Here is a 26,031-nt window from a genome sequence, read left to right as displayed (position 1 = left end):
ACCAAGTTATTTTTTGTAACAGGTCTCTAAAAATAACCATCTGCAGTGCATGAATTAAAACATATTTAGCTGTCCATCTTAGGCAACTATAATTGTAACATTTCAAAAATAATCTAGAAAAGGTGTAGAAAGGGTGAATTGTGGATTGATGAAGTTTCTGAATCTTACTGCGTGTTTCTGGATAGCAAAGACAGTGGCTAGCTATGAAGAGCTGCAGAAAGACTAGAGGATATTGAGTGTCTGCGTGATTAAAGCATCATGTGAAATTTAGTGTTAAATAAATTTAAACCAATGCATATGAAGGGAAAAGTATCCCAACTTTACCCAGTGGTGGGCTCCACAGTATCTTGATGTTATTATCTATGCAAACGTTAGTTTGGTTCTTAGTAGCAGTCCAAAAAGCAGCATAGAATGTGGTAGGAGTTAGTAGGGAAGGAAAAGACGAAAAGAAAATCACATGTAGCTAGGAGGAAGTGAACAAAGAACTGTTGTCTATTATCTCTTCTAATATGGGAATTAGGGGCATCAGATGGAAGTAGCCAGCAGTAACTACTTTGCAAACAAAATTGTGCTATATGAAGTATCCTTCCTCATGCTGGGGAGCTCTTTGCCCTAAGTTTGCAGCTACTGGATGTTTATATGCGTTCAAGGAGTGACTAGAAAAAAACACAGAAGAATCTATTGAGATCTGGCAAATACAATGAGATCATCCCTGGTTCAGAAAATTCTAAGCCACAAATCCTTGGAAGTTTGGGAGAATTTTCTGGGGAAGTGTCTTTTTTTACTCTTCCATTTGTGTACGCCATTGGCCATTGTTCAGCATAAGATGGTGATCTGAGACTACCATTTGTCTGATCGGGAATGGTTGTTCCTATGTTCTTATCTTTACTCAGTAAATGCATATAAAAGCCTGTTTGGAAAAAAGGTACTTTTATTTGTATGCCATAAATATTTATCATTTGTGCCTGAGATATCTCAGAATAATGAAACTTAGCGTTACTGTTCTGGGCCCGTTTTCCTACTGAGCAGAAATCCTTTTCTTTCTAATGCAGAGATTTCTGAAGTTCCCAGAGGATGTGAAAGTTAGTAGTGACTTTCTTGATCTGATCCAGAGCCTGCTGTGTGGGCAGAAGGAAAGGCTGGATTATGAGGGACTCTGCTGCCATCCATTTTTTTCTAAAATTGACTGGAATAGTATCCGTAACTGTAAGTAGAATAATACTGTATTTATAAACAAGTCCTGTGGCTTTGGGTAACATGAAAATTTGTACAATGTGAGTATTTAAGTGTGTTTGATCTGAATAATTATTCATAATGAAACAGGACTGTGTCCTGGAGCAGGTGTTTTTAACAAAACAATTCATTTTGGTTTTTGCATAGGGTATATTAATGTCTCTCAGGTGCAAACTGTAAGGTGAGGTGAAGTTTAATACAATCTTATGTGAATTCCTGATGCAATTGCCATATTGCTGCAGGCACTAGACTGGAAAATCAACATGGTCCTTTCCATGTCCTTCCTCGGATTAAAATGCATCAATATGTTCTTTCAGGCCTTTTCCACCTCAATTTTCTTAATTTTGGCTTCATCTCATTATTTTTTATTGTATCTTCACCTTTCTTTCTTTCATTGCTTGTGATCCAACTTCATTTAAGGTTGTCTTTTTTTTTTTTTTTCTTTCTTTTTTCTTTCTTTTAGCTGCTATAGGTGGTAGAATGTCAGCAGTCATAAAGGCATTGGAGTTTTTCCTCAAAGTTAATGTGGCTAATATGACTCATTTTTTGTCAAAAATCTGTTCATTCCACTAGGAATAGAATAAAACCAGTGAAGCAGATAATTTTCTATGCAGAAAATTGTTTATAATACTATGGAAGCAGTGGAATTTAGTACTTAGAAGTACTGAAACATCAGCTCCATGGCAAAAGCAAATATTTCACAGATGATCTATGTATGAGTGCTTGACTTGTGTTGGATAGTATTTTAAATTATTTGGACTGTAAGATTATCTGGGCAAGGAACATGTCTGCCTTATATTCTTTATCAAATATGCTGTAAGAGCAATGATTGTGCTCCATTTTCCATGATAAATTGCTAAGCCAGTGCTTCTGCTTTTGATGACTATCTCAGCACTTCAGCTGTCAGCTCCACAGAATGTTTACTCACTTTCCTCTTGATTCATTAATTTTGAACTTGAGGAGCTGCTGTTCTGTTAAAATCCGTTGTTTCTGCCCTTTGAGAGCCATTGAGCCTTGAGTCTTTTTCATCAGTTTAGCATACATTTCCCAGCCTTCAGCTCACGCTGCCTTCCTTCCCCAGAGCCCTGCCTAAGCCACCCGTTTAATTTCTGAAATGTTTGTGTTGCATTTGTATCGTATTGTCTCAGATCTGGAAAAAAAAATGTCACGTGAGCATATGTCCTGGTGTTCCCTTGGCAATTGCCTGTCCGGTATTCACACAACTGCACAAGTTGGTTGAGTGTTTTGCCATTTCATGTGACAATGGTGATAGTGACGGACAAGCTGGTAGGCAGCCCTGATGTCGTTATAATAGTGAAATAACCATTTGGGATTTTAAAGATCCCATTTCTTTCTGCAGCTCGCCAGTGGATTGCATCATTCCCTGTAATATCTGGACCTACCTACTGTGAAGATTCATGCAGTTTTGACCCCTGACTTCGTTGTTATGTCTCATACTTCATAAAACCCCACTGTAACTAGCACAAAACACAGCAGTCTTCTTGCTTTTAGCAGCAGATTCAATGTATCACCTATTGCTTTGCTCTCTGCAGTGGTTCTCCATTTGCTGGTTTATTCAGGGCAGTGTTGCTGTCATTCTATTCAAAACCCTTGTCAGGTTTGACCCAGGCTATCTGAAAGCTAAAGGTTTCTTTTTTATCTTGACCTCTGCTGATAGTGGCATTTAACCGGAGCAATGGCAGCCTGAGAAAATTAGGAAACTGGTGAGTGCTGGAAGAGGTCACAGGATTTAGGTTTAGATTAGAGAATCTCAATCCCTTGAGTTAATCTGGTCAAAGATTTTGGGGGTATAGAATATTGGACTCGGTGATCTTAAAGGTTTTTTCCAACCTAAATGATTCTGTGATTGTTGAGTATGTTCTGTGTCAGCCCAGTCAGGCTTTCCTCTAGTCTAGAAAAATGGTAATGTTATTTCTATTTTCAGGCTGAGAAAGATAGGGAAACAACTGGTGCCCTTGCCTTGCAAGTATTTAAATTATGATGCTGGGAGCTTCAGGATAACCATTCTTAATGCACCGATTTTGGTTAAGAAGGTGTCACTGAGGGGTTTTTCAGTGTTACGTTTTGTTGTTATGGTAACCTATAAAACACTTGACTTTTCAGTAAACCCCTTCCCAAAAGACAGTTGCCTCTAAAAAAGCTCCCAAATTCCTTGGGTTCAAGTAGCATGTGTCTGTAGAAGCAGCTCTTAAGTTACAGAAACAGAATCCGACCATTAAACCGAAGGTCAGGTTTAACTGAATCTGTCTCGACACGTAATTTTCCCTTTCCTTGGAGTGTTGTACTGAAACATAGATTCTGCTCTCTGTATTTGTTGATTTCTGCTATTTGATGACTTCTAAAGCTTCTAAAAAGAGCCCTGGAAAACGTACATCACCACCCCCTCCCCAAACAAAAGAAACCAAAACTTTCCAAAGATTGTGTTGATTTACTTGACAGAATTTTCTGAAAACATTTTGGAATTTATTTGCCTTGAATAAACATATTTCTATGTATATTTCAGCTAAATGATCAGGATTTTAACTGGAAATTTGATAGCAGAACTACTTGAGTACTTGATAAGTATCTAAAATTAGAGAATGAGGAAGTGACATACTTGAGTTATCAGCAACAAGGTTTCATTCTGTATAAATTGGGGGTTTTGGTTAATCACCTTTTGTTACTTGAAATCCATAAATTACATCAGCTGTTTAATTTGGAACCAAAAATCTGCCTGCTGAAGGCTAGCTGAGAGATGGTCGGAAGACTTCTTTTGTCATCTAAGCGATATTTATGTATAGTATAAAGAATCTTTCATTTTAAGAACTGTTTTGTAACTGCAGTCCCAGAGCTCTTGAAAATGGAACGGCATATTTGGACTTGCATGAGGAAATGAAATATATGAGAAGAAAAGAATTAATGTCTTGTGCAAACAGAACAACTTGCGAACGTGTTGAAGACATGATTTCTGGGCTGCCTTCTGCTATTAAACAGACAGGAACCCAAATCGTTCATAAGTCCAAGACTCTTCCTTATCCTTATGAACCCAAAATTGTCATTCAGTATGTTATCAGTTAAACAGTTGTGATGTTTCATTTAAATGCTTTCCTTCAGGAAAATGTGTTGGCTTGTTTCTCTAAGTGGAGATCACTTTCATGTCAGTTTGGAGATCACTTTTATTAACAGAAATGCATGTGTTGGATCATTGTCTGGACAGAACAGTAAAGGTAATATTGTGTAGATTGGTTAGAACTAGTATAATGCCTTTTTTTTCAGTGGTCTTAGAGAAAATATCCTTAAATTACATCGCGTGGACATTCTATTTTCTGTTTTTCTTCCATAACACTTCACTCAAATAGGCCTCTTAAAGCCTGAGGAAGAGTAGTGCCTAACCTACTTAGAAAGGCTGTGTGGATGCTTTTCCCCAGAAAGCGTATATAGATCACCTTGTAAATCAAGAAAAGGCACATTTTTATTCCGAAGAAACATTCTGTATTTCCTTTAAATTTCATGTTTCAGTTAAGTCTTTCACTCTCCCAGGGGAAATGCAGTATCTCTCTTCTGAATTTGCATGAAGATATTTTGGAAGGATGGGAAGACCTGATTAAGGCAATGTTCCTTGACCTCGTCATAAATACATACACTAGTGCAGAATTGGAAAAAAAGTAAAAAAGCATCTTTCCATAAGAGACATTTTATCTGATCTTAATGATAAACTGGTTAAAGTGCTGCAGTATATGTGTGGTTGTGTGGTGGTTTCGGATTTTGCCTTTTTTTCTTTTTTTTTTTAAACTTAGCAACCTACAACACCCCCTTTTCCTCTGAAAGTCATTCTTTGGAACAGATGGAAGAGGGTTACATCCTTCCACAAGTGGGGAGGTATCTAGGCAAGCAATTGGCTTTTTTAAAACATGCAGTTCTCTACAAGATACTTTAAATGGTAAACAGAACATGTACATTCGTTTGTAACATAGCGGAGACAAAAAGAGGTCTTTATACCCAACCAGTTTGTACGAGTAGAAGCACTGGGTTTAGTGTCTTTTTGAATAATAGTTTTGCCTCCCTTTTGGGTGAGCCTGAAAAAAGTGCAAATTTTCCACCTTGTCAGATGCGATGGCATGGTTTTAACATTTAGTTCTCGGAGGCTTATCTTGACCTCTACTAAAGGATTCTTCCCTCTAAAGAAGCAACTGATAAGCACATCAATGTATTTGCATTCACCAATCTTCATCTTGTTCTGAAAATATTATAGTTGTGTGACAGTCCTCTGATTATAAGCAAGAAATAATAATTTAAGTAGAGATTGTGTCACCATGTGACCCACATTTGAGAACAAAATTGCTTGTCTGTTTTAGCTTGTTTTCACAAGGCTACTCCATTTATTCTGTAGATATTTTACACGTCAGACAAAGGACTCGTTAGTCTTAGGAATAAAGGGCCATGAAGAAGCTACCAAATAATTCACAAAATCAGACAGAGTGGATCTAGCTTTTGTTTTCTTGAAGATGTTCCTTCTTACTCCTGAGTGAGTTTTTCTCCAGTGTCCTGAAACTTCAAGAAGAAGAACTTCAATTCAAGAAGAACTGAAGTTCTTCTTCTGATTGTCAGTCACTGGTGACAATTCAGAACTGCTTAAGATCTAGAGGTGTTTTTGTCTAATGACTGCTCTAAGTTTTCTTTTTAGTTGCTACTATTTCTTGATACGCATTTTGTAACAAGGTTATGCTGCGAAGTTGCAGAGTTTTTGGACTGTTAGTTGTGGATTTTTAATGGATGCAAAATAGAGGGCAAGTGATTTTTTTCATTTTTTTAAGTCTAATGTTCACAATTTCTCTTCTTTGTTCACATCGTTTATTAAACATTAGAGGAAACTGTAGTGTAAAACGCTGTGCTATTTAAACTGGTTTCTCACCAGCCCCAAAGGTTTGCTCTGTCTCGCATTCAGTTTTATCTTTTGGCATCCATTGTTCCCCTATTGAGTGCTTTTCATCTTTGTATGTGCATGCTGATCTTAGGCATGTTTAAATTATATTTTCTTTTATGCATGTGGTTTGAGTAGGAATTCTTATTGTTGGCAAGAGGAAAGACTTTAACTGCAAGGGCTTGAAGATGACTCTCAAGATCATCTTAGCTAATTTCTGGTGAGAAGTAAGGCACTAGATCTCTCTTTCAAACATGAAGTTATCTGTCAGACTCTGAGCAGTATATAACAGCGTTGTTATACCATTATAAAAAAGCAGTGTGTTGGTTTTTTGCTACCTCTTTAAGAAACATTCTAGACTTCCCCAGACAAAGTGAGTAGTTTGCTGTTTTCTCTATTACTTTACCTCATAGACAGTACCTGTCTTCAAAGACAATGTTAAAAACCCCACAGCAACCCCTTCCCGTAAGAGGATGTGCAGAGTTTTTTTCAGCAGAGGTCCTAAACTAAAAAACATTAATTCCTGAAATTATCCTCCTCTGCTATGAATGAACTGTAACTTTGGGCTTATATTTGCATTAAGGATGATATACTTACAAACTGTTTTCTGTTACTTCTCTGTTTTTAATCATTATGAGCATATGAAAGAGTAGCTGGACATTATCCTGACATTAAGTGAATTTTTTTAAGAATACAGATCCTAATCAACAATCTGTATTCCAAAATTATGTTTACAGTCAGCATGATATTGGATCAAAAATTGTATTATAACCAACACAATAGCAGAAATTAATAAATTCATGATATTGATAGAAAATGTGAATGTTCTGGAGCCAGTAAGTAAAACTGCTTGCTACAGAACCTATTTAATTTGTGTATTTTCCCCATTTATCTCATTCTAATGTACTTGGAACTACTGTACGTGAGCAGCATCCTATCTGCTTCATGGAATTTCTTCTCACTTCCCTGCTTGGGAGCAGCGTCAGAATGGCTCCTCGGGGAGCTGCTAACAAAGCCTGCCTGTGCAGTTGTGATTTGGCAGTTTATACAGGCAGATTTATTTATTTTTTTTTGGCTAATAATGCTGGTCTTGTGGGTAGTTTAAGCGTACGTTTGCCTAGAGAAGGAAGAGTTAAAAAGCGGGCTGTGAAAGGCTTTGGCAACCTAGAGGGAGCTAGCAAGCTCCAGCCGTGACTCATTCTGCCTGTGTCAGTCAGATAAGCATCAGCATCTGTCACGAATGCAGGCAGGTAGGGTTAAACCCCGAGCATGCAGAGAGCGAGGAGCAGGGAGCCTGCACTGCAGGGGTTGTAATGTTTGTTCCCGGTTCTTCAATTCTCATCAGCCCTTCAGCTACAGGAGATCTATACTGGATCCATGGTAACGGTTTTAGCACACTACACTTCCATCAGCTTGTGACAATGGGCTGTGTTCTAGTTGCTGGCTGAAGAGCTGTCTCCTTTATAGAGCAAAACCAGAGATTAGTAGATTTGCAGTGAGTGAAGACCTGAGTGATGAAATAAATGAAAAAAAAAATCTCTTAGAAAACGTGATTTAATGAGGTAGGAATTGCACAGCAGGCTTTTGCATTCATTCCTTTCGCACACGTAGCCAAGCCAGCAGGTAGCTCGGGTGCTGCACATCATTGAGAAGAACTTGTTCCTTTGTTCCGTTGGTTAATTAGACTGAAGCAAACACGAGAAAATCAGCTGAAATTAAACAACTGCTTAACAAGTTAAAGTGGTACCAATTTAGAAATTATAGTAAGAAATACATTGTAATTCCTGCTATTTATACCTCTCTTCAGAGCTGATTGTATCGGAGCCAGACTGCAGTGGTGTCCCGACAAGAGTTCCAGATCTTTAGCAAGCTCTTTTAGAGAAATAAAATCTTATTGGTATTTCTTCCCTTCCTAAAGACCAACTAGCTTCTAGTAGCTCTAGTTTATTAGAATCTTCCAAGAGAAAGACCAGTTTGCTGTTGATTAGAAGCCCATGCTGGGAAGATTCTTGGTAGTATTAAAGGGTAGATATATTCCTTAGCTGACTAGCAAAGGATGAGGCTCCATTCTCGTGTAGTGTCACTAATTGCATAGGTTGGAGACATTTTCTTTTTTTAGATGAATCAGAATTGAATTATTTTAGCTATATTACAGTAATGGTTTTCTTAGCCTGGTGCTTTGATTTGATTCAATGTATGTGTTTTAAAAAACCCCCAACCCTAACCTGAAACCGCCCCCCCCAACCCCAGCAGTCTCAAATCCCCAACCCAAACCCCAGTTTAATCAGTGTGGGAGACATTCTGCCTGCAGAGTGGTAGCCATGTTGGTAGCTTAAGGGTTAATCTCTTGTTGCTGTAATACGATTTGAGAGCAGCAGCTCAGTCTGCTTGTGTTAGCAAGATTAAAAGCAGGAGCTGCAGTGCCATTGCAAGCACTGAATGAGTGGGACTGTTGCAGAGTGAACCGTAGCTGAATTTTGTCTTTTCTTCTTGCTTTTTTCACCAGCTCCTCCCCCCTTCGTTCCTACTCTCAAGTCTGATGATGACACCTCAAATTTTGATGAACCAGAGAAGAATTCGCGGGTTTTATCCTCTACGCGTCAGTTGAACCCAGCAGGTTTCTCGGGTGAAGATTTGCCGTTTGTGGGGTTTTCATTCATCAAGGCATTAGGGATCCTCAGATCAGAGTAAGTAGGAATTATTGCTTAGGTGGATAGAACCATTGGAAAAATGCAAAGGTTTGTTACAGTGAGGGTGGTGAGTGTGGGGGAAAAGCTGTGTTAACTGGCCGGTACTCTGCTTTAGGGAAGCTGCCAGATACTGTTGCTGCTGTGGCTTGTGCATGTCCTACCATTCTGTGATTATTTCTGGGATGAGGGGGAGGGAAGGGAATGGAAAGATTGATTCTAAACCAGTTATTGTTAAAATTGTTGTTCAGATACTTTGAATTAGTTGTTGCTGTTAAGCAGGGAGCAGTAGGTGATTGCATTTCTGGTATTGCAGATCCCTGAAAGAAGGAGAATACTGAGGAGTTCAGAGCTGGAAAAGGGGGGGGTGTTATTTTATTGGGTCAGAGGGTGGGCAGCAAGTGCTGGGGATGTGTAAGGCTGTATCAGTGATCCACAGAAATGGAGCTCCACTGATCTGGGAATGTGTAGTGATGGGTCAGTGAACAAGAAAAGGAGCTTCATGGCAGCTGTGGGTCAAGTTAAATACGAAGACCGGACATTGCTGTATTGTGTGCGAAGAGACTGGAGATTCAGATGAAGTATGCAGGGTATGTGTGTGTGGAGGGAGGTAAAGATCTGGAAAAATGGTTTTCAGTTGAGAGAACATTCTTTCTGAGAGAATGGAGTCAGAGAAAAAGAAGAATATAAATAGTATGGTATAAACCATTTGGTGTGGTGGGTGGTTGGTTTCTGATGACAGAGCTATTGGAAAAGTATTAGTGCAGTACGTTAAGTTGAGAAGTCCTTACCTCAGTACCGTGAGGCCTCTCAGGAATGCAATGGCTTTAGCCGGGTTAGTGACTCGATGCACTAAATGCTGTGGTTTTGTGTCAACCATTGTTCATTGCTGCTAGTTAGTTCCCTTAAGGGACCTCGTTGTCAACCTGTCTTAAGCAAGTTTTCATTTTTTTGTCATATTGGTTGTGCTACTTGCTCTGCGGTAAGTGTGTAACCAAATCTGGTGATACTGTTGACATCTTTGATCTTGCCCACGCTGTGAATCAAGGTTATATGATGGTTATGCCAGTGATAAAAAGGGAATCCTTCACTATCCCTCCTCAGCAGAGTTGCTTTTATGACAAAAGAGGGAGGGAGGGAGGAAGAGGACGTAACAACCAAAAAAGTATTCTTGTGGTGAAATGATCTAATATTGTCGGCAGAATGAGAAAAATGGGATATTATATCTGTAGATACCTGGGGTTAAAATCTGTCTTGATTTAGAAGTGAACTACCTTACGGTGTTATCTCTTCTGCCTGGGGAACTGCAATCCATCTGTCAAGGCTACACGATCATTCATGTAACAGTCAGAAGAGGCTCAACAGTGACCATATATGTATGGTAAAAATGTATATGTAGCCGGGGCCCAGGACTAGAACTGAAGAGGAGTGTGAGGTAAAGTCTCAGGAACAGAGGTGTAACTGTGCTGGAGGTTGAAGGCTGAAAAGTAACACGGCTGTAGCGGACTGAATGATATGCTTTCTTTGTGGAGCTAGTACTGAAAATGCGTATTGAAGTTCTATTTGAATTTTGGTAATAGATGAGAAGGAGTATAGCAAAAGAATATAGAGATTAATGTGCTCTGGAGAAATTGACTGGAGTAAAATTTCTGCTTAGTGTGGCCTGTTTTTCCTGAGCTGGAACAGAAAGACATCATGTACTTAATGTCCCCCTAAATAATTTTAATGTAAGTAGATCTTAGTTGTTTCTTGTTTTGAGTGAGATCTTGATGGATGCACTTCGGTATTTTTAGAAGTAAATACTTGCATTTTGTTCTAAGAAGGTGATTTAAGTGTGGCAAAGTGTGTACGGAGACTTGAAAATACCTCTATTTAAATAATGCAGTGACTAGTTTATTCTCAGTATCACTGCAACACTGGGTCATAAAGATAACTTCTTGCTTATAAAATACTGGGTCGTGTATGTTTTGCTTGAGGAAATAAAGTACTGTTTCTGTCCACACTAGCTTGAATATTGAATTCTAAATGGGGAAGGGAACAGTAAATGAGGAATAGGCTTATCTTTTGTGAATCTTGGGATGTCTTCTCTGGAAGCTCCTAAGTCATCAAGTTTATCAGTCCAGAATTTTTCTTCTTAAAATCTTTCCTCTGAAAGTCTAACCCTTATGGTTGCTAAGTGATGCAGATCTGTTTTCCTGTGTCTGCAGCATGATAGCTCTAATGCCTCTAGTGCTGCTCACAGTTAGGCCAGGCAACTGCAGAGTGCCATTAACAAGGTCCTTGAAACTTCCTTTGCTTTTAATTTGAGGGCTGTCAAGCTACCAAGTTTAGGCTTATACTCTTGCCCTTATTCACTGGACAGTAAGAAGCCATAGCTGAGCTAGGAATTTCAAATACTTCAGAGAAAAGGCAGTTGAAAAAAAAAAATTTAGACAGGATAAAAGAAGTTCTCTTTCCCGTTCTCCTCTTTCTCCCAACCACTTAAGAGGTAGAAGGGTTCACCTCAGTCACTTGGACCTGTTGCCAGAAATTATATAGTAGGTGTATAGTTTAGAAGGGTCCATTGAATTAAAATGTTCTGTATGTTGCCCCATACCATGAGGTTTGGGAAGAATTTGTGACCCTATAACAAATGTAAGATTTAACAAAAGAGCAAAAGGCATGACAATAATGTGTCGTAGGAAGCGATCAGGAGAAATCAAGGGCATTGCTTATGTCATAGGTTCCTGTACTAGCAAAGTGTTTGATAAATAAATCTTCTATATGATTCTGAGAACTGGGATCAGGCTGCAGAGAAGGACCAGCTAACTCCTTCTCCCATCATGGCCTCAGAATTCTTGATTTGGGGGAGAAATGCCTGTCTGACTGCAAATCTGGCTGCAGGTTTGGCTGCGAGCGTGTGGCTGTGACAAGATAACAGGCAACTGAGAGTTTAATTCCATTAAAAGCCAGCCCCACCTTACATCTTGTCCCTAACTGTGGCTGATCTCCAGTGCTTAGAATAAGTAAGAAAAACCTTTAGATGCCAGAAATATGCATCAAGTGGTGAAAGAAAATTGTTCTTGTCCTTTGCAGGTGACTAGCAGAAGCCCTAAGGTATGAGATAGATACGTTATAAATTCAGGGGTAACTAAATATGCCAAAATATCTAATAAAAGTAAATACCTAATAAATATACCAAAATACCTAATTAAAAAAATAAATACCTAATTAAAAAACCAGTTTATAATGTAAATTTTTGCCTGCTTCTGTCATCTCTTAGGCCTGGAGTGAGGACCTAAAGGGGCCTCACTGCTTATGATACAAAACTTAAGTTAATACAAAATACTTGCTAAACCAGACCCTAGAGATATATTCGCAGGCATGGCTGACAGTGGCACTAGTACCTCATCTCAGTTCCTGATACAGGGTTTGTTTTTTTTTCATTATCATTCAGAATATAAAAAATGTAATCCTAGTAATTCTTGAATTGTGGTCTGTGAGGCTTTGGTAGATGGGCCAAACCTTTCTGTAAATTCCTAAGAAGTGGTATTTTTCAAGATTTCTTTTTTTAAAATTTGATACAGACTCGTGATTGTCATTATAAAATACTGAGAGTTAAAATGGACCATTCTTCCACAAAGAAGGACTGCTGATTTCTTCCAACAGTTTGTTGGGTTCTGGTAAACTCTTTCGCCAAAGATAGATTAAAGAGGAAGCACAGGATGAACTTACCAAAAATACGCTTTGCTTCAGCTAGCTCTATTCACAGATTGATGGTAGCGCTGTTTGGTTTTGGTTGGTTTTTTTTAGGCCTGAGCAAGCATTTACGAGGGGGCGGAAGGTACAGATGAGTATAATGCTAAAAAGAATAGAGCATGAGGGATGGGGGATGAGATTTATAGGCATGTTGTGTGGGGGCCAGGATTAGGACAGATGGTGTCAATCATTGCGCGAAGGGAGAAGCACAGGTGAGCTGGGGGTTTATGAGAGCGGTGTGAAAGGACGAATGAAGGCATGAGGTGAGATGCACAAGAGAGGCTGAGGTACGAGTTCGATACCCCCAGATCAGCTTTTCCTGTACTAATACTTTTGTCTTCTTTATCTCAGCCATGTTAAGACTGGAGGAGCTTTTACACAACTAGCACCATTTCTGGTCGTTCTGCTGGTTGAGGCGGTTGCTGATGTAGCTGTGCAATCACTAGACAGTCAGCTGTACGTTAGCTGGGATTTTAGTCATGCAGGCAGTGCTGCTTCTGAAAGTCAATTGGCATAGCTAGTGCTGATAGCGCTTGGTACTATGGACTTGGCTTTGGGTTTTTTTAATCTTTGATTGCCATTTTCTTGTTGATATATGCTGGTTACCGTTTGTGAATCTCTTTTTCACACTTCAGAGAAACAGCAGAAACTGCTCTGTGGTGCAAAGAGAATTGATATGGATGTAGCAGTTAATTAAATGAAATATACCATGGTATGGAGATGGTACCAACCTGAGTGACAGCTTTGTATCATGGCTTTTGATATGGGATGGTACGTGTTTAATTTCTGAGATGATGCTGACTGAGGAAGAATGTAAGTGCCCCAGCAATGTGCGTATTTTCCACCTTGTCATGCTGTGTTGAGAACTTATATCACCATGACAAGGCTTATTAGATTAGTCAGTATTCCATTTCTCTTGATTTCCTCTGTCTGCCCCCTTTCTGCTACTTTGAAGGTTGTATGGATGTTCATGAAGTTCTTCTAATATATATTGTCCGCAGGAAAGAATTACTGGGAAAGAGTATCTCTTAAACACCGCCTGTCCAGTGCTGACTGAAATCAGCTCCACCCGGGGACAAAATGGATTGTTTCCGTGCAGGAAAATCGCCGTGTCACCAGGACACATGTTTTTAAGGGATTTCTTCCTCCCTTTGGACAGGGATGAGGAAGACAGATGGTAGTTCTAGTGTGTAGTCTCCTCTGTCCTCACAACCCGCCGCCAGCCCTGAGGAGCAGCTCCCTCTGCCGGCACCGGCTGGAGTCCCGTCCCGTCCCGTCCCGTCCCGTCCCGTACCCCCGGGTGACCCAGGGCTCCTGGGTCTGTCCGGTCACTTCCCGGGTTGCAGCGCACATGGGGGCTCGAAGCTGGCTGGTTAGGAGAAATTTTTGAAAGGCAAAATGGTGCCTGTAATATTAGGCTCTGATTCTTTTAATAGCAAGTAAAATAAATAAGCAAAAGTAACAAATAAAATTAGCCCCTTCAGGGAGGTGAAATAGAAGCCGCAGATAAAACCAGGTCTGTGAGAACTGGCTAGAGTTTTCGTAGGTAATGTCTCATATTTGAAAAGAATAAAAGTAAAAAGGTGATGTCTAGTGTTGAAACTGTAATTAAAGAAACCAAACTGCTTTAGCCAGTACAGTTCAGACCTGTAAAGCTAAATTTTTATTATAAAAAGATCTTCAGACTTGTCTCGGTACACATTTGCAGCTATTTACATATATTTGATTAACATTTTAAAGCAGATTCCTTAGTGTCTTTTTTAGTTAATGTGAGCTTTAATTTGTATTTTTAGACTGCTTTTCTCAACGATTCATTTTTAGCCTTGTTTGTACACCCAGCTGTTATGGGATTTAATATGCAGCTTTCTCAGATGGTTGCCTTTTCTCTGTAGGAGTATAGACATGCTTTATAAATTGATTTTAAAATGTGATAATTTGATGGATCGGATTGAGTGGACCAGGACTAAAGGAATGCTTTACAAAAGCGTTCACTTTTAACATTTGTTTTTTATTAAGTCCTGATCATATTTGTACTGTTGACATGCAGGATTCTTTCTTCTGAATATTCTTCTGAACAAATATTAATTTTGAAGGCAGAATTAGTGGATTTTGCTTTGTTTCTTTGCTAATATCAAAACAATATTTCTTAATGACTGCTTAGGTGGTGGTGCTGGAGATCTATTTTGATACAGATAGGTTGCTGCAGCATTTTCATAAAAATCCTTGTGCCTCTTTTTGTGACTATCCTGCATATCTATTTGGATTAAGGAGTAGATTTTCCTCAGAAAATGGTGGTGATAGAATCAAACTTTCCTTGGTGTTAAGAAGAGACTGTGCTGCTGTGTGTGGGTGTATGGCTATATGCAGAGAGCTGCTCAAAGCTCCTTTCTCTCCATGGGGATAACTGGCTGCATACCAAACTGTGGCCAGAAGAAGCAGAAAGCAATGTGTGGGCAGACTGTATGATCTTTTATTAGCACCTTCATTGTACTTCTGTGTTTTCATCTATCAGTTAACACTGGTTCCATCATTAACTGCTTAAATATCTTGTTTGAATCATTTTATGCAAGGGAGAATGTGATTTTTAAAATTATGTTTTGATGTGGGTACTTAATTTTTTTAGTTGCAAATTACATATTTAAGACTGTAAAGGACTAAAAATATGCTCCAAAGCATTGAGTGGCTTCCTATCCTTTTCTAGAAAGAATTTAGCCTAACAGAAATGGTAAACTTCTTAAATGTTGCGTTCCAATTAGACAGAAGGCTTAAGAACATGTAAATATTTTCCCCAGGTTTCTGGAGTCAGATTGTTTTGAATAGTACAGTTAAGTTGTGTCACAAAAAAGAATTTACTTAGAAGTGGAACTCTGAAGTTCTGCAGTGTGACTAATCATATTGATATTGATTGAGTTCGTAGGGATCGTATGAATGGGGTTAGGAAAGTTTCAGTTCAATTTTGGTTCACAGAAGGTAACTAAGGATATTAAATTCTTCTTCCTGTGGTGCAGATTATGACATGTTAAAGTTTTTAGGGCTTTTGTACTTTGATGATAATTTTAAAACCTGTTTAAAAATAAAGTAGAAAATAAAAAGCAATTCTCTGAAAATTTGCTGTCTTTCCAAATGGTTCCGCTGACTTATGGTTTGTTACACTGAAATCCGTACAGGTTATGCAAAAATGTTGCTGTGATTTATTGTTTTGCACTCTGACATAAAAGTCACTGATGGAAAATACTAATATTGTAACTAGAAGTACACATGGATTATTTAATAATGAGGTACTGTCATCAGGTTTTATGGTATGTTTGATCCGAAATGATGGCTGTTAGACTGTGATTGCTGCACCTTTCTTTTATCCTGGTATAAGTAAGTACCCAATGACTTTACCAAGGCTTCATAAATGCAGATTTCTGTACCTTTTGCCTATATTCATGTGCTGTTTGGCTTTGCTCTTTTAGATCTGTTTTTTCAAGTGTGGATTCTCCAGCCAAGGTCAGCTCCATGGAAAAGAAACTTCTTCTCAAGAGCAAAGAACTCCAAGACGCCCAGGACAAGTGTCACAAGGTATTTATTTATGCGATTGGCCATCTCCATTGCTCCAGGAATCTGCAACCACTGTATGTCCAGGGATCTGTCAGATGCTGCTGATCATCCAGACTCGTGGTGGGCAAAGTGCTTTTCCTTCAGTGAGGTGGCTTCCCGTCCAGTACAAAGGGAGATGAATTTAGGCCATGCTGTTGCTCTAGATCCTTTTATCTTAACAAGAAGCGGCTCTGGATTTTAAACAGTCCTTTTCTCAGCGTGACACAGACAACTGCTTCTTCCTGCAGGCCGTGCCTCTTCATCATATGCACAGTTACAGCAGTACTGTTCTGAGGTTCTCTTCCTAACTCATCAGCTTCTACTTACGTAACTGTTGTCACGTCACTGGTTGTGGTGAACATCTTGTAACAGTTGCTGTGCTCCAATAACGGGAACCCGGTGGAGTCTTTTAAAACTTACTGCTTGTTTGAAACTTTTATGAGAATTCCATTACTTTTCTCCTTGCTCTGTTCTGGATTTGACCATTTGCTCCTGACAAGGAGATGGGGGGAAACCATCTTCTGGTCCAGCATGGATTTGGGATAAGGTTAAAGTGACCCATCTCTGCAAGTCAGGTGAAAAATGATTGTGTCTTCTTTGCTAACCGGGGTTCGAAGAATGACTGAATATGAACAAGCAGCTTGAATGAATGGGGTGACTTAGACTTACTACTTGTCCTTAAGAAGAACTGTGCATTCCTGGAGCAGAGACAATGGTATCAGAATTTAAACATCATTTGGAGAAACATAGCTAGAAGTCTCTTGGAGACAAATTCCTTGCAAACAGAGCTCTGAAAGTAGCAGTTAACAAAGCTTTTGAAGCCCCCTTTTATAACCTCTTGATATTTATTGCAGATGGAGCAGGAAATGACGCGGTTGCACCGGAGAGTGTCAGAGGTGGAGGCTGTACTTAGCCAAAAGGAGGTGGAACTGAAAGCCTCTGAGACCCAGCGATCCCTCCTGGAGCAGGACCTGGCCACCTATATCACAGAATGCAGTGTGAGCCTTTACACCAGTCCTTTCAGCTCTGAAGGCCTGAAATCTGGTGGTCTTTGCCTTTCTCTTCCATCATGGTTTCAGTGGGGTACTTGATGGAGAGAAAATAATATGTGAGAGGATATCCATTGAACATGGAGCCCTGAATTGTTTGCAGAGGCTTGTTTGACAGTTTTATTCAAAATTTGTTCCATGTTCGTGTGCTTAGAATGTACAGGAATAACTACTGTCCTGGTCTTGCTGAAACTCTTTGTGATGTTTGTCTTGCTGGCTGTGCTAGAACATGTTTGGGTTTGACTTCTTGCAGGTTTCTTAGCCAGAAGAGGATGAGGCCTAATCAGTACCTAGACAGAAATCTTCAAGGACAAATAAGAGGATTAGGAAACAATGGTGTTGCCTCCATCTGTGGTATTCTGAGTTCAAACTGATCCAGTTCCCCAGCGTAGTTTCAGGGATAATGCTAGGACAGGTGCTATTTTTCAGGTGGAATATGAAAATGAGGCCTTAAAACCATGTCTTCAAAGATCGTTTGGCATTTTTCATGGGAGCTGGAATATCTGCTCAGTTGTTCTGGCAAGATTCCAGTGAGGATATTTTCATTCTAGTTAATAGTCTCTCTATTTTCAGTTGGATATAATAATCTGTTTCCTCTCTTGTACTAAGAACAAAAATCCAGATAAAACTCTGTTTCAGAGAACTGAAAACCATTACTGGATGGGTTTGTTTGTTGGGAAACATATCTTAAAATGGGGGTGAGTGATTTTCCTACACCAAATGCTACTAGGTAAATAAGTAAAATTCAGTTTGTATCTGTCTTTTGAAGAATAATACACAGTTGATAGGAGGACCGCTGGTCTGTCAAAGTTTTGCAGGTAAGGTATGTGGTGAGATACAGAAGCAGCTCTTCCATTCTTTGTAAAGTTTATGGTGATTAAAGGATTTAACTCATTTAACACCAATAAGAAAAATGAATGGGCTTGTTAGCAACATGAAGTTGAAAGATTGTATCTAGGTTGTGAATTGATAGTGCTAGATAGAACGTAGATAAATGCTGTCAATAATGGATGCCTTTTGTGATTTCTGTTTGTTTTTTGTCTGTAAACCTGATGTGAGGAAGTAGAGATTTGAACTAAGTTTTCAGTGTAGTAAACAGTGTTTGTAAAATGGGCTGCTTCTATGCAGATAGAAGCAGCACTGGCTGTGAATTCCTTTAGGGTTCCATTATTGGTGCCTCAATTTTTTTGATGCCTCACTGCAGTCGAGGAGGCATTTGTATAGCTAAAGATCTTTATTATACAGCCGTCCTAAAAACCAAAGACTGTGTATTGAACATTTTGCTTTCTGCAGAGCTTAAAGCGAAGCCTGGAGCAGGCACGGATGGAGGTGTCTCAGGAAGATGATAAGGCACTACAGCTACTTCATGATATCAGAGAGCAAAGCCGAAAACTGCAAGAGATCAAAGAACAGGTATACCTGCTTCTTCAGGGACCAGAGTGGCTATCGACAATAGGCATTCTTGGCGTATTCGAACTCTGTTGCCAGGCTTATGTTTTATGTTGGTAGGCTGTGATGACTCCCAATCTGTGTGTTTTCACATGGTTTCTTAAGCAAAACGGGAAGCAATGAAATTACACTGTTGTGTATCTTGCAAGTAAGCACAAACTCCAAACTTCAAGGGTTTTCTTTTCCTAGTCCTGAAAGTACTTTGTCTACAAAACCAGCTTAGGAGAAAGTTGCAATACGTTAGTAATATGCTGCATTACAGACGAAATATCCATTTTAAGTGGTCAAGCTATACAAATTTCAGAAGTTGTTAATGAATTGTCACCTGGGAGAGAACTGAGCTAGCCTTAATTTTGTGGTTTTTTTTTTTTTTCTTCTTTCTTATCTAGCCATCTAAAATGCTTTATAGTCTTTCAAAATAGAATCTGTGCTGCCTAGTTGTTCTGTTGTTCTTTTCCTAATTTAATCTATTTGCAAAGTAGATGTTCATAGGTTTTTTTTCCACCAGAAGAATCTTGAAAATTCATTAATCTATACAGTTGTTTGTAAGGAAAATAAATGTCAAAGTTAAATGAAAATATCGTGACAAACGTGGGCATTTTTAGGATTTAAAATGGTCTACAAGACAGAACCCATTCAGTTTTATGAATTAAACTTGAGAAAATTGCATTGAGAAAAAGAAATTGAAATTTGCTGTGGCATTCAAACAATTTTTTGCAATTATCTGTTGTTTTTCATCTTCAAAGCACTTTACAAACATTAACTGACTAATTTCATAGTGTTTGAGACAAGGAAGCCCAGAAACCTTGGTAATAATTCTCCAGACATGAACAGCTCTTATATAAAAAGTAATGAAATGCAAAACCAACCCTCTGGATGTGGCAGGCCTCCATAGACTTCTACAGCAGTATTTTGGATGGTTGTTTTATGTAATACAAGGGATCTAAAGCTCATTACTCTCTGTTCTCGTGCTTTGTTAGCAAAGTTGCTTTAAATATTGAAATGGGGAACATTTTTGGTGATGATAAATATCAACAGATTCTTAGGCAGTACAGAGGAAAAATAATGCAAGTAATTTTTAATCAAGTATTTTGTCACAGAGCCTCTTGGTTTGGCTTGTGAAGATTCACGATGGCATAAAAATGCTGCGTAGGTCAACAAATGAATCTATAATATCCTGCAGACTTTCAGATCTGGGGTGGTCTTCTGAGTTATCTGAAACCCATGTGCAAGAGCACCGCAACAAAACACGCGGAGATGTTTTTGCTGACTCATACCAGCAGGTGGATCTTGGCCATTAAAGACTTGGATCATTATTTTTAAGTCACAGGGAGCTGGGAGATGAGATGGAAGAGTCCCTTAGACTTTTGCTGTTGAAAACCTGAAGCTTGAGTGAGAACGAATAAAATTAGCAGCAAATCAGGACCTTCAAAACCCAATAATTAGGCATTTGGTATTTTCAGGGCAAGACTGTGGGTTCAGCTTATCGCCAGGTCCTTGAATAGAAGAGTGTGGTGGGTTTGTGGGTTTTTTTGTTTGGGGTGTGTGTTTGTTTTTTTGTTTGGTTCTGGGTTTTTTTGTTGGGTTTGTTTTGTGGGTTTTTTTTGGTTGTTGTTGTTAACTAAACCTGTGTTCTGGTTGTTACTTGGTGAAGACCCATATGAATGGATGAACTTGCAACAAATCAGAATCTGTATTTTTTGAAAGGCTACGTTTGTCTGTAGCTACCCTGATGTGATTCACTTCAGGCATATGCCCCGAGCTTTGCCTGTCCATTAGTACATGCTTAAGTGCATCTTGATAGGTTTTGAACTGTGACCAATGCACATGCGAGCGGTATTGTTCTGTGTTGCCTTGAGTGATGTGGCTTGTTCCTCTAACCTGACCGCGAGATTTATTCAAAGATAGTCTTCAAACATGAAGAAACAAGAAAAACTTGAAATATTACTAATTATTTCCTCTTCTTTCTTCTTTTCTCTTTTCCCGTTCTCCTCCCTTCCCAAACACTCATTTTCACTGTGGCAACTGTAGTCATACCTGTAATGCTTTGGTCAAGCATTTGCTGATACAAAAGCTGAGTATTTTAGGAAGTCTTAACGAATTATGATTTCTGAGCAGAACATGTATTCCTTGAACCATTCTGTCTTTTTTTATTCACAAATGTATTTGTATGGAACAAATATTTGAGTTAATGTATGCTCATTTATAATAAAGGCTCTAATTCTTTCCATCAAGAAAACAAGGTCATCCATAGAGAGACTAACTGGAAAGAGGAGGTCCTCTGTCTGCCTCACAAAGTGGAGAAACAATTTGCGAATTACAAACCAAAGAGCCATCCTGCCATGCTCCCCATAACGGATAGTAAAGCAATCTGTTAAAGGCCCAGCTTCTTTAAATAGCTGCATAAACTCTCCACGTCGCTGGAGAATCACAGGCTGACATTAGGGTCAGTGTTCATGCAATCGCTTGCCTAACCAAAGACAGCCGGCTGTCTGGAAGGAGTGATGACAAACCTGGTTTTGTCATGAGGCAGTTACTCTTTTGAATATGGGGGTAGTCAGGCATATTGTAAGATATTAAAATTGAAAGACAGATAGACTCCCCCACTCTCAGTCCTTCATAATCTTTTTTCCGAGCTCTTGGTGTGCATGTTTTCTACTTGTTCTCAGCTTCATAAAAAATACTTTGGTTTTGGGTTTTTTTTTGAGTAATTTTACAAAATATATACTTACAGAACTTATTAAAAAATGCTAAATAAACATAATTAAATTATTTTTTTCCAGTGAAGATATGAGAAGCAATTTCGTGAGCCAGCCTCAGTTTGAGTACCCAGTCTCCTTGAGATAGTCCATTCAAATGTTCTTTTCTTCTCCCACCTTCCCCATCCTTCTTGTAGTGTTCTGCATGGGGAATCATTATTTCTGCCTATATAGGCAAATATCTGTTATGGATAGTGTGATTTTTAGACAGTTTTTCTAAGTTAATATTTGATTTTAGGTTGTCTCCCATACAGAGCAATATGATCCTTTTTAACTCTGCCAAGAGAAAATAGCTGACTGCTACAAGCCACAGTATGCTACTCCTCTGCTTCTCCTTTCCTTTTACCCAAGCTATGCAGATCTGTGGTAATTGTCATGTTATCAGCCTGAGAAAATATATCTTGAGGGAGCATCTGGGCATTTAGTAGAGACATCAACTCAAAGGCACATTTCTGTTTCAGAAATTAGAAATGTAAGTAATTTCAATCGTTTGTATGTAGATGTATGTGTGTGTTTTTGCGGTGAAGCCACTCTTAAAAAGTCAGTGACTTTATGAGGTATTGACTTGAAAATGGCGAGACTCAAACCAGAACACCATGGATATGTTATTTTATTTAGCTGTTATTGTTTTATTTTGTGCTTTACTTTTCTTCCACATATTCCTAAATGCACCTCTTGCCTGCAGTCAGTGTTCTGGGATCTGCTGCTCCAAGTATTTCCCCTGTTGCCTCTAAAATGTAATACCTTTTCCTTCCCTTCCACTGCAACTGCAGGAATATCAAGCTCAAGTAGAAGAAATGAGGTTGATGATGAATCAATTAGAAGAGGATCTTATTTCAGCTCGCAGGCGTAGTGATCTTTATGAATCGGAGTTGAGAGAGTCCCGACTGGCAGCTGAAGAATTCAAACGTAAAGCTACTGAATGTCACAACAAATTGCAAAAGGTAGTTTAGGCTTCACGGGAGAGGGGGCTGACGCTTGAATTTCTAGTGCTGTTTTACACAGACACACAGAGGTTGTGTGTGTCCTCTAAAGATCAGCGTGGTTTGTACAACTCATACAAAATGCCTTTCAACTCTACACTCAAAATAATGTGATTTATACTTTGTGTAACTGCTGTGTTTAAATTGCACGAGGTGGTGACTGGATAGAAGACCAGTGTACTACAATTTTTCCTGAGACTTTTATATGTTTTGTATTTAAGTTACAGGTTAAAGATCAAGGGAAAAATGAAGCAGGAGAGTTGTATTCCAAATTGGAGAAGGTAAGCTACTTCAGTGGCCTGGAGTTTGCTTCCTGGGTCTTTCATGTCATATACAGAAACCAAGAGTGTCTTTGGCTAGTCAATGGCATGCACGGCTTCACACCTCTCCCTGTTTTATTTAATTTTTTAAAAATCTTTTTCTTGGTGTGATTCATTGTTCTTTCTGATTTAATAGAAAGCTGTGTCTGGATAACCTGTTCTAAATGGGTTGTGTTCAAAAGCAAAGACAGGCCGTTACAAGTAACCTGAGTTTGGCATTAGGTTAGTGATACACAAGGGTTTTCTTTATGAATAAAGAATAGCAAAGGAAAAATAAAAAGAATTCTGAGTATTGTCACACTGAACAAGCTACTTGGTGACCAAAATATGAAATCAGCCCGAAGTTAGTAAAATGGGAGTAGGTTTGCCAAGGAATGCTTTGGCGTTTGGAATTTATAGGGAGAAACAAAGATTTTTGGGAAGTGAATTAAAATAAATATGGTATAATAAGTAGAGAGCATGTTTTCCTTTTTGATTTTTATGACAGTCTTTCCCTCCATCTTTTTATTTAACTGTAGATCAATACAGAGCAGCAGGCCAAAATCCAGGAGCTGCAGGAAAAGCTGACAAAGGTAATGTCTGGGTGGTGAAAGTGGATTTTCCACAAGATTTTCCATTGAAACCTTAATGCAGAGGGGGGATGCACTTTGTTTGATCCTCAAAAACAGAATTAGTCATAACATGGGGGATGATAAGGAAAAGGGGCTGGGAACTGCTATCTGAAATCACTGGTGTTCTCAATATGCTTTTGGTTCTTAAGACATGTCAACAGTATTTATTTTTACAAGTGAAGCTGAGTCAGAACTGGAGTAGTGTAGAGAAATTCTAATTTAAAAGGCCAGTTTGGGTATGCTGTATGCAGTGCACTTGCTTCTGAAGACGGGATTCAGATGTTTTTAGCTCAGTAGTGAAATACATGTTGGACTTGGTTTCGTCTCCCAGGGTACTCTGTTTTAATTGCAACATCGCTTTCCCATTCAGTTGTTCACAGTAAAAAGGTTGAATGATAAGGATTGACAACAGTGTTACAATACCTCAGCAATGGAAGCTGAGGGAAGTACATAATACCCAACGTTTGCAGTTGTGGTCAGTCTGTCGCTTAAGAAGGCGCTGTAGGAACAGTAGGGGAACTTCTCTTCTTGGCATCTTTCAGCAGAAAAGAAAGGGGTTGTCATAACAAGCCACTGAGGGAGCTTTTCAGACTTGGCACCTACGGACAGAGGGCTTTTCCAAGGGTTAGTGATCTAAAATATGAATAGGAGGCCAAAACTATGGAGAAATGGTACTGCTAGTATTTCAAAACAGTCATGTTTTAAACCCTCCTCTCTTTCTTCTTTCGTTAATTCTAAGGAATCATCTGTAGGCCAACAGTTATTCTCCTAGCGTTTTAGTAAGAGTATTTTGTGAGTTCTTTCCAAGAACTTGTCCTGCATTTGGGGGTAAACTTTACTTTCTGCACGTAGAGACAATTAGAAACTCGCAGTACAGCAAATAGATCTCCTGGATTTTCAGTTTTTTGTGAAACAGGAAAGAATTATGTAACAGAAGTTAGAATTTGGGTTCCTGCACATGTTTGTAGGTTGTCTTAATTTTAGACTGCTGGGCCAAAGTTCTGTAGCAATTTTATTCAGAATGTTGACCATCTCAAGGTTATGAACTTTTGACGTAACGAGTTCTTGTGTATGTGTTTTTCTTATAATATTTCTTTTTTTTTTCCCTTTTTTCCTTTGGATCTTTAGGCTGTGAAAGCTAGCTCAGAGGCAACTGAACTTCTTCAGAATATCCGTCAAGCAAAGGAGAGGGCTGAGAAGGAATTAGAGAAACTGCAGAATCGGGAAGATTCTAATGAAAGCATGAAGAAGAAATTGCTTGAAGCGGAGGTGAGTGGAGAACGTCTATCTAGAATAAATTGGTTACTGGGATGTGTCTCAGTTTAGGAACCCTGATCTGGAGGACTGCGAACAGCCTGTATTCCTGCAGTAACTATTTATGTGAAAGTGATGTTAGACATTAATCCATTTTTAATTAAAAAGCATATATGTCTTTGAAGAAAACTAAGAGGCTTTTTATTTTCAGTGGGAGTCAATAAGGACATGTGGTTAGCGTAAGGGATTTGAGGCATGATGAGGATTTCAAATATAGAAGACAACTATATATTGACTGCTTCAGCTGACTTTTTCTAGACACTACTCATTGCTTTGTGATAATGCAGTGTTGGTTAGCCTAAATGGCAGTTAATCATTGCTCTACAGGAACGGCGCCATTCTCTGGAGAATCAAGTGAAGAGATTAGAGACTGTGGAACGAAGAGAAAACCGTCTAAAGGAGGATATTCAAACTAAATCTCAACAGATTCAACAGATGGCAGAAAAAATTCTGGTGAGCAGAGGTGAAAATGAAAGATAAAGGGTAAGAGTTTGTAAGAAAGGGGTAGGAAAGGAACAGAAGACGGAATTACATTGAATAAGGTGGAAATTGTTGAATAAGGACTTTTGTTTCTAGTACTAGTCACACTGGAGAAAGCTTAAGCACTCAAATTCTATTTACACCTTTAGTTACAAACATGTACCTTTAGTCTTAATGCTGCTTTAAAATTCTAGTTGTCTCAATGGGAGCACTTTTAAGTCTACTTAGTAATATTTAAATTCATTACCTATGATTGTTTCCGAAGTAAAACGTTCTTGGGACAGGATACCACAACAATGAAACCATTGATATCTAGCTTTTAAAGTAAATTGCAAAGGAATTATAGGTCAAATCTGCTTGAAATGCTTACGTTTTGAAGCAGAGAGAAGTCAGTCATGTAAACTGTTCATCTCCAAAGATAATATTTGTCAGGAATCCATTTTCACCCACATACATTCTCTGTTGGCAATTTCTTGTTTCTCTCCTTGTTAAACCTATTAAGTGTTTATAGCGAGTTGGGGTGTCAGTCTGCAGTGAACCAAGCAGAGGGTGTTTCCAATACTTTACTTCCCTGGGACAGGAAGCGTAACTTTATAGTGTGTTTCATGCGTTTCTCATGAGTTTGCTTTTTGTGTTGTCGATATGACAGGGAAAAAAGATTACATCTTATTGGTAGCAAACCTGAGCATAGACACACCTGAGGAAGGCCACATGGAAATGTATAAGTAACTGTATTTGGAGTAAACAGATGACCCATACTTGTGCTGGTAATAGCTGCATGTGTGGGCTTTAGCGTCAGAAAGCCTGAGCGCTCTCAAGAAAAGGTAGAATCAGTTCTTTAGTAGTGCTGTTTCTTTCAAATTGTTTTGATAACATGAGTGCATGGTAAGTGGGAGACTATGGTT

The 26,031-nt window shown here is 38.9% G+C and overlaps 1 protein-coding gene across 14 annotated transcripts in view; it reads left to right on the top strand.

Moving 5' to 3' along the window:
- The window catches only part of CIT (citron rho-interacting serine/threonine kinase), a 71,401-nt gene that overhangs the window by 6,974 nt on the left and 38,396 nt on the right, over nucleotides 1–26,031 (top strand). For 8 of the 14 annotated variants that reach the window (XM_086474322.1, XM_086474321.1, XM_086474319.1 and 5 more), the window contains exons 8-17: nucleotides 1,053–1,206; nucleotides 8,661–8,841; nucleotides 16,038–16,143; nucleotides 17,016–17,159; nucleotides 18,504–18,623; nucleotides 22,192–22,362; nucleotides 22,629–22,682; nucleotides 23,240–23,293; nucleotides 24,461–24,601; nucleotides 24,974–25,099. In XM_086474322.1, the coding sequence (XP_086330448.1) occupies nucleotides 1,053–1,206; nucleotides 8,661–8,841; nucleotides 16,038–16,143; nucleotides 17,016–17,159; nucleotides 18,504–18,623; nucleotides 22,192–22,362; nucleotides 22,629–22,682; nucleotides 23,240–23,293; nucleotides 24,461–24,601; nucleotides 24,974–25,099 (1,251 nt within the window). Of the gene's footprint in view, nucleotides 1–1,052; nucleotides 1,207–8,660; nucleotides 8,842–16,037; nucleotides 16,144–17,015; nucleotides 17,160–18,503; nucleotides 18,624–22,191; nucleotides 22,363–22,622; nucleotides 22,683–23,239; nucleotides 23,294–24,460; nucleotides 24,602–24,973; nucleotides 25,100–26,031 lie in introns of all 14 variants that reach the window. The other 6 variants (XM_086474325.1, XM_086474324.1, XM_086474323.1 and 3 more) reach the window with 2 other exon arrangements.

The sequence above is a fragment of the Leptosomus discolor genome, chromosome 16 (assembly GCF_034619465.1).
Source record: "Leptosomus discolor isolate bLepDis1 chromosome 16, bLepDis1.hap2, whole genome shotgun sequence".
In the NCBI taxonomy this organism is placed as follows: Eukaryota; Metazoa; Chordata; class Aves; order Leptosomiformes; family Leptosomidae; genus Leptosomus; species Leptosomus discolor.
This window is presented reverse-complemented; position numbering and strand designations above follow the sequence as displayed.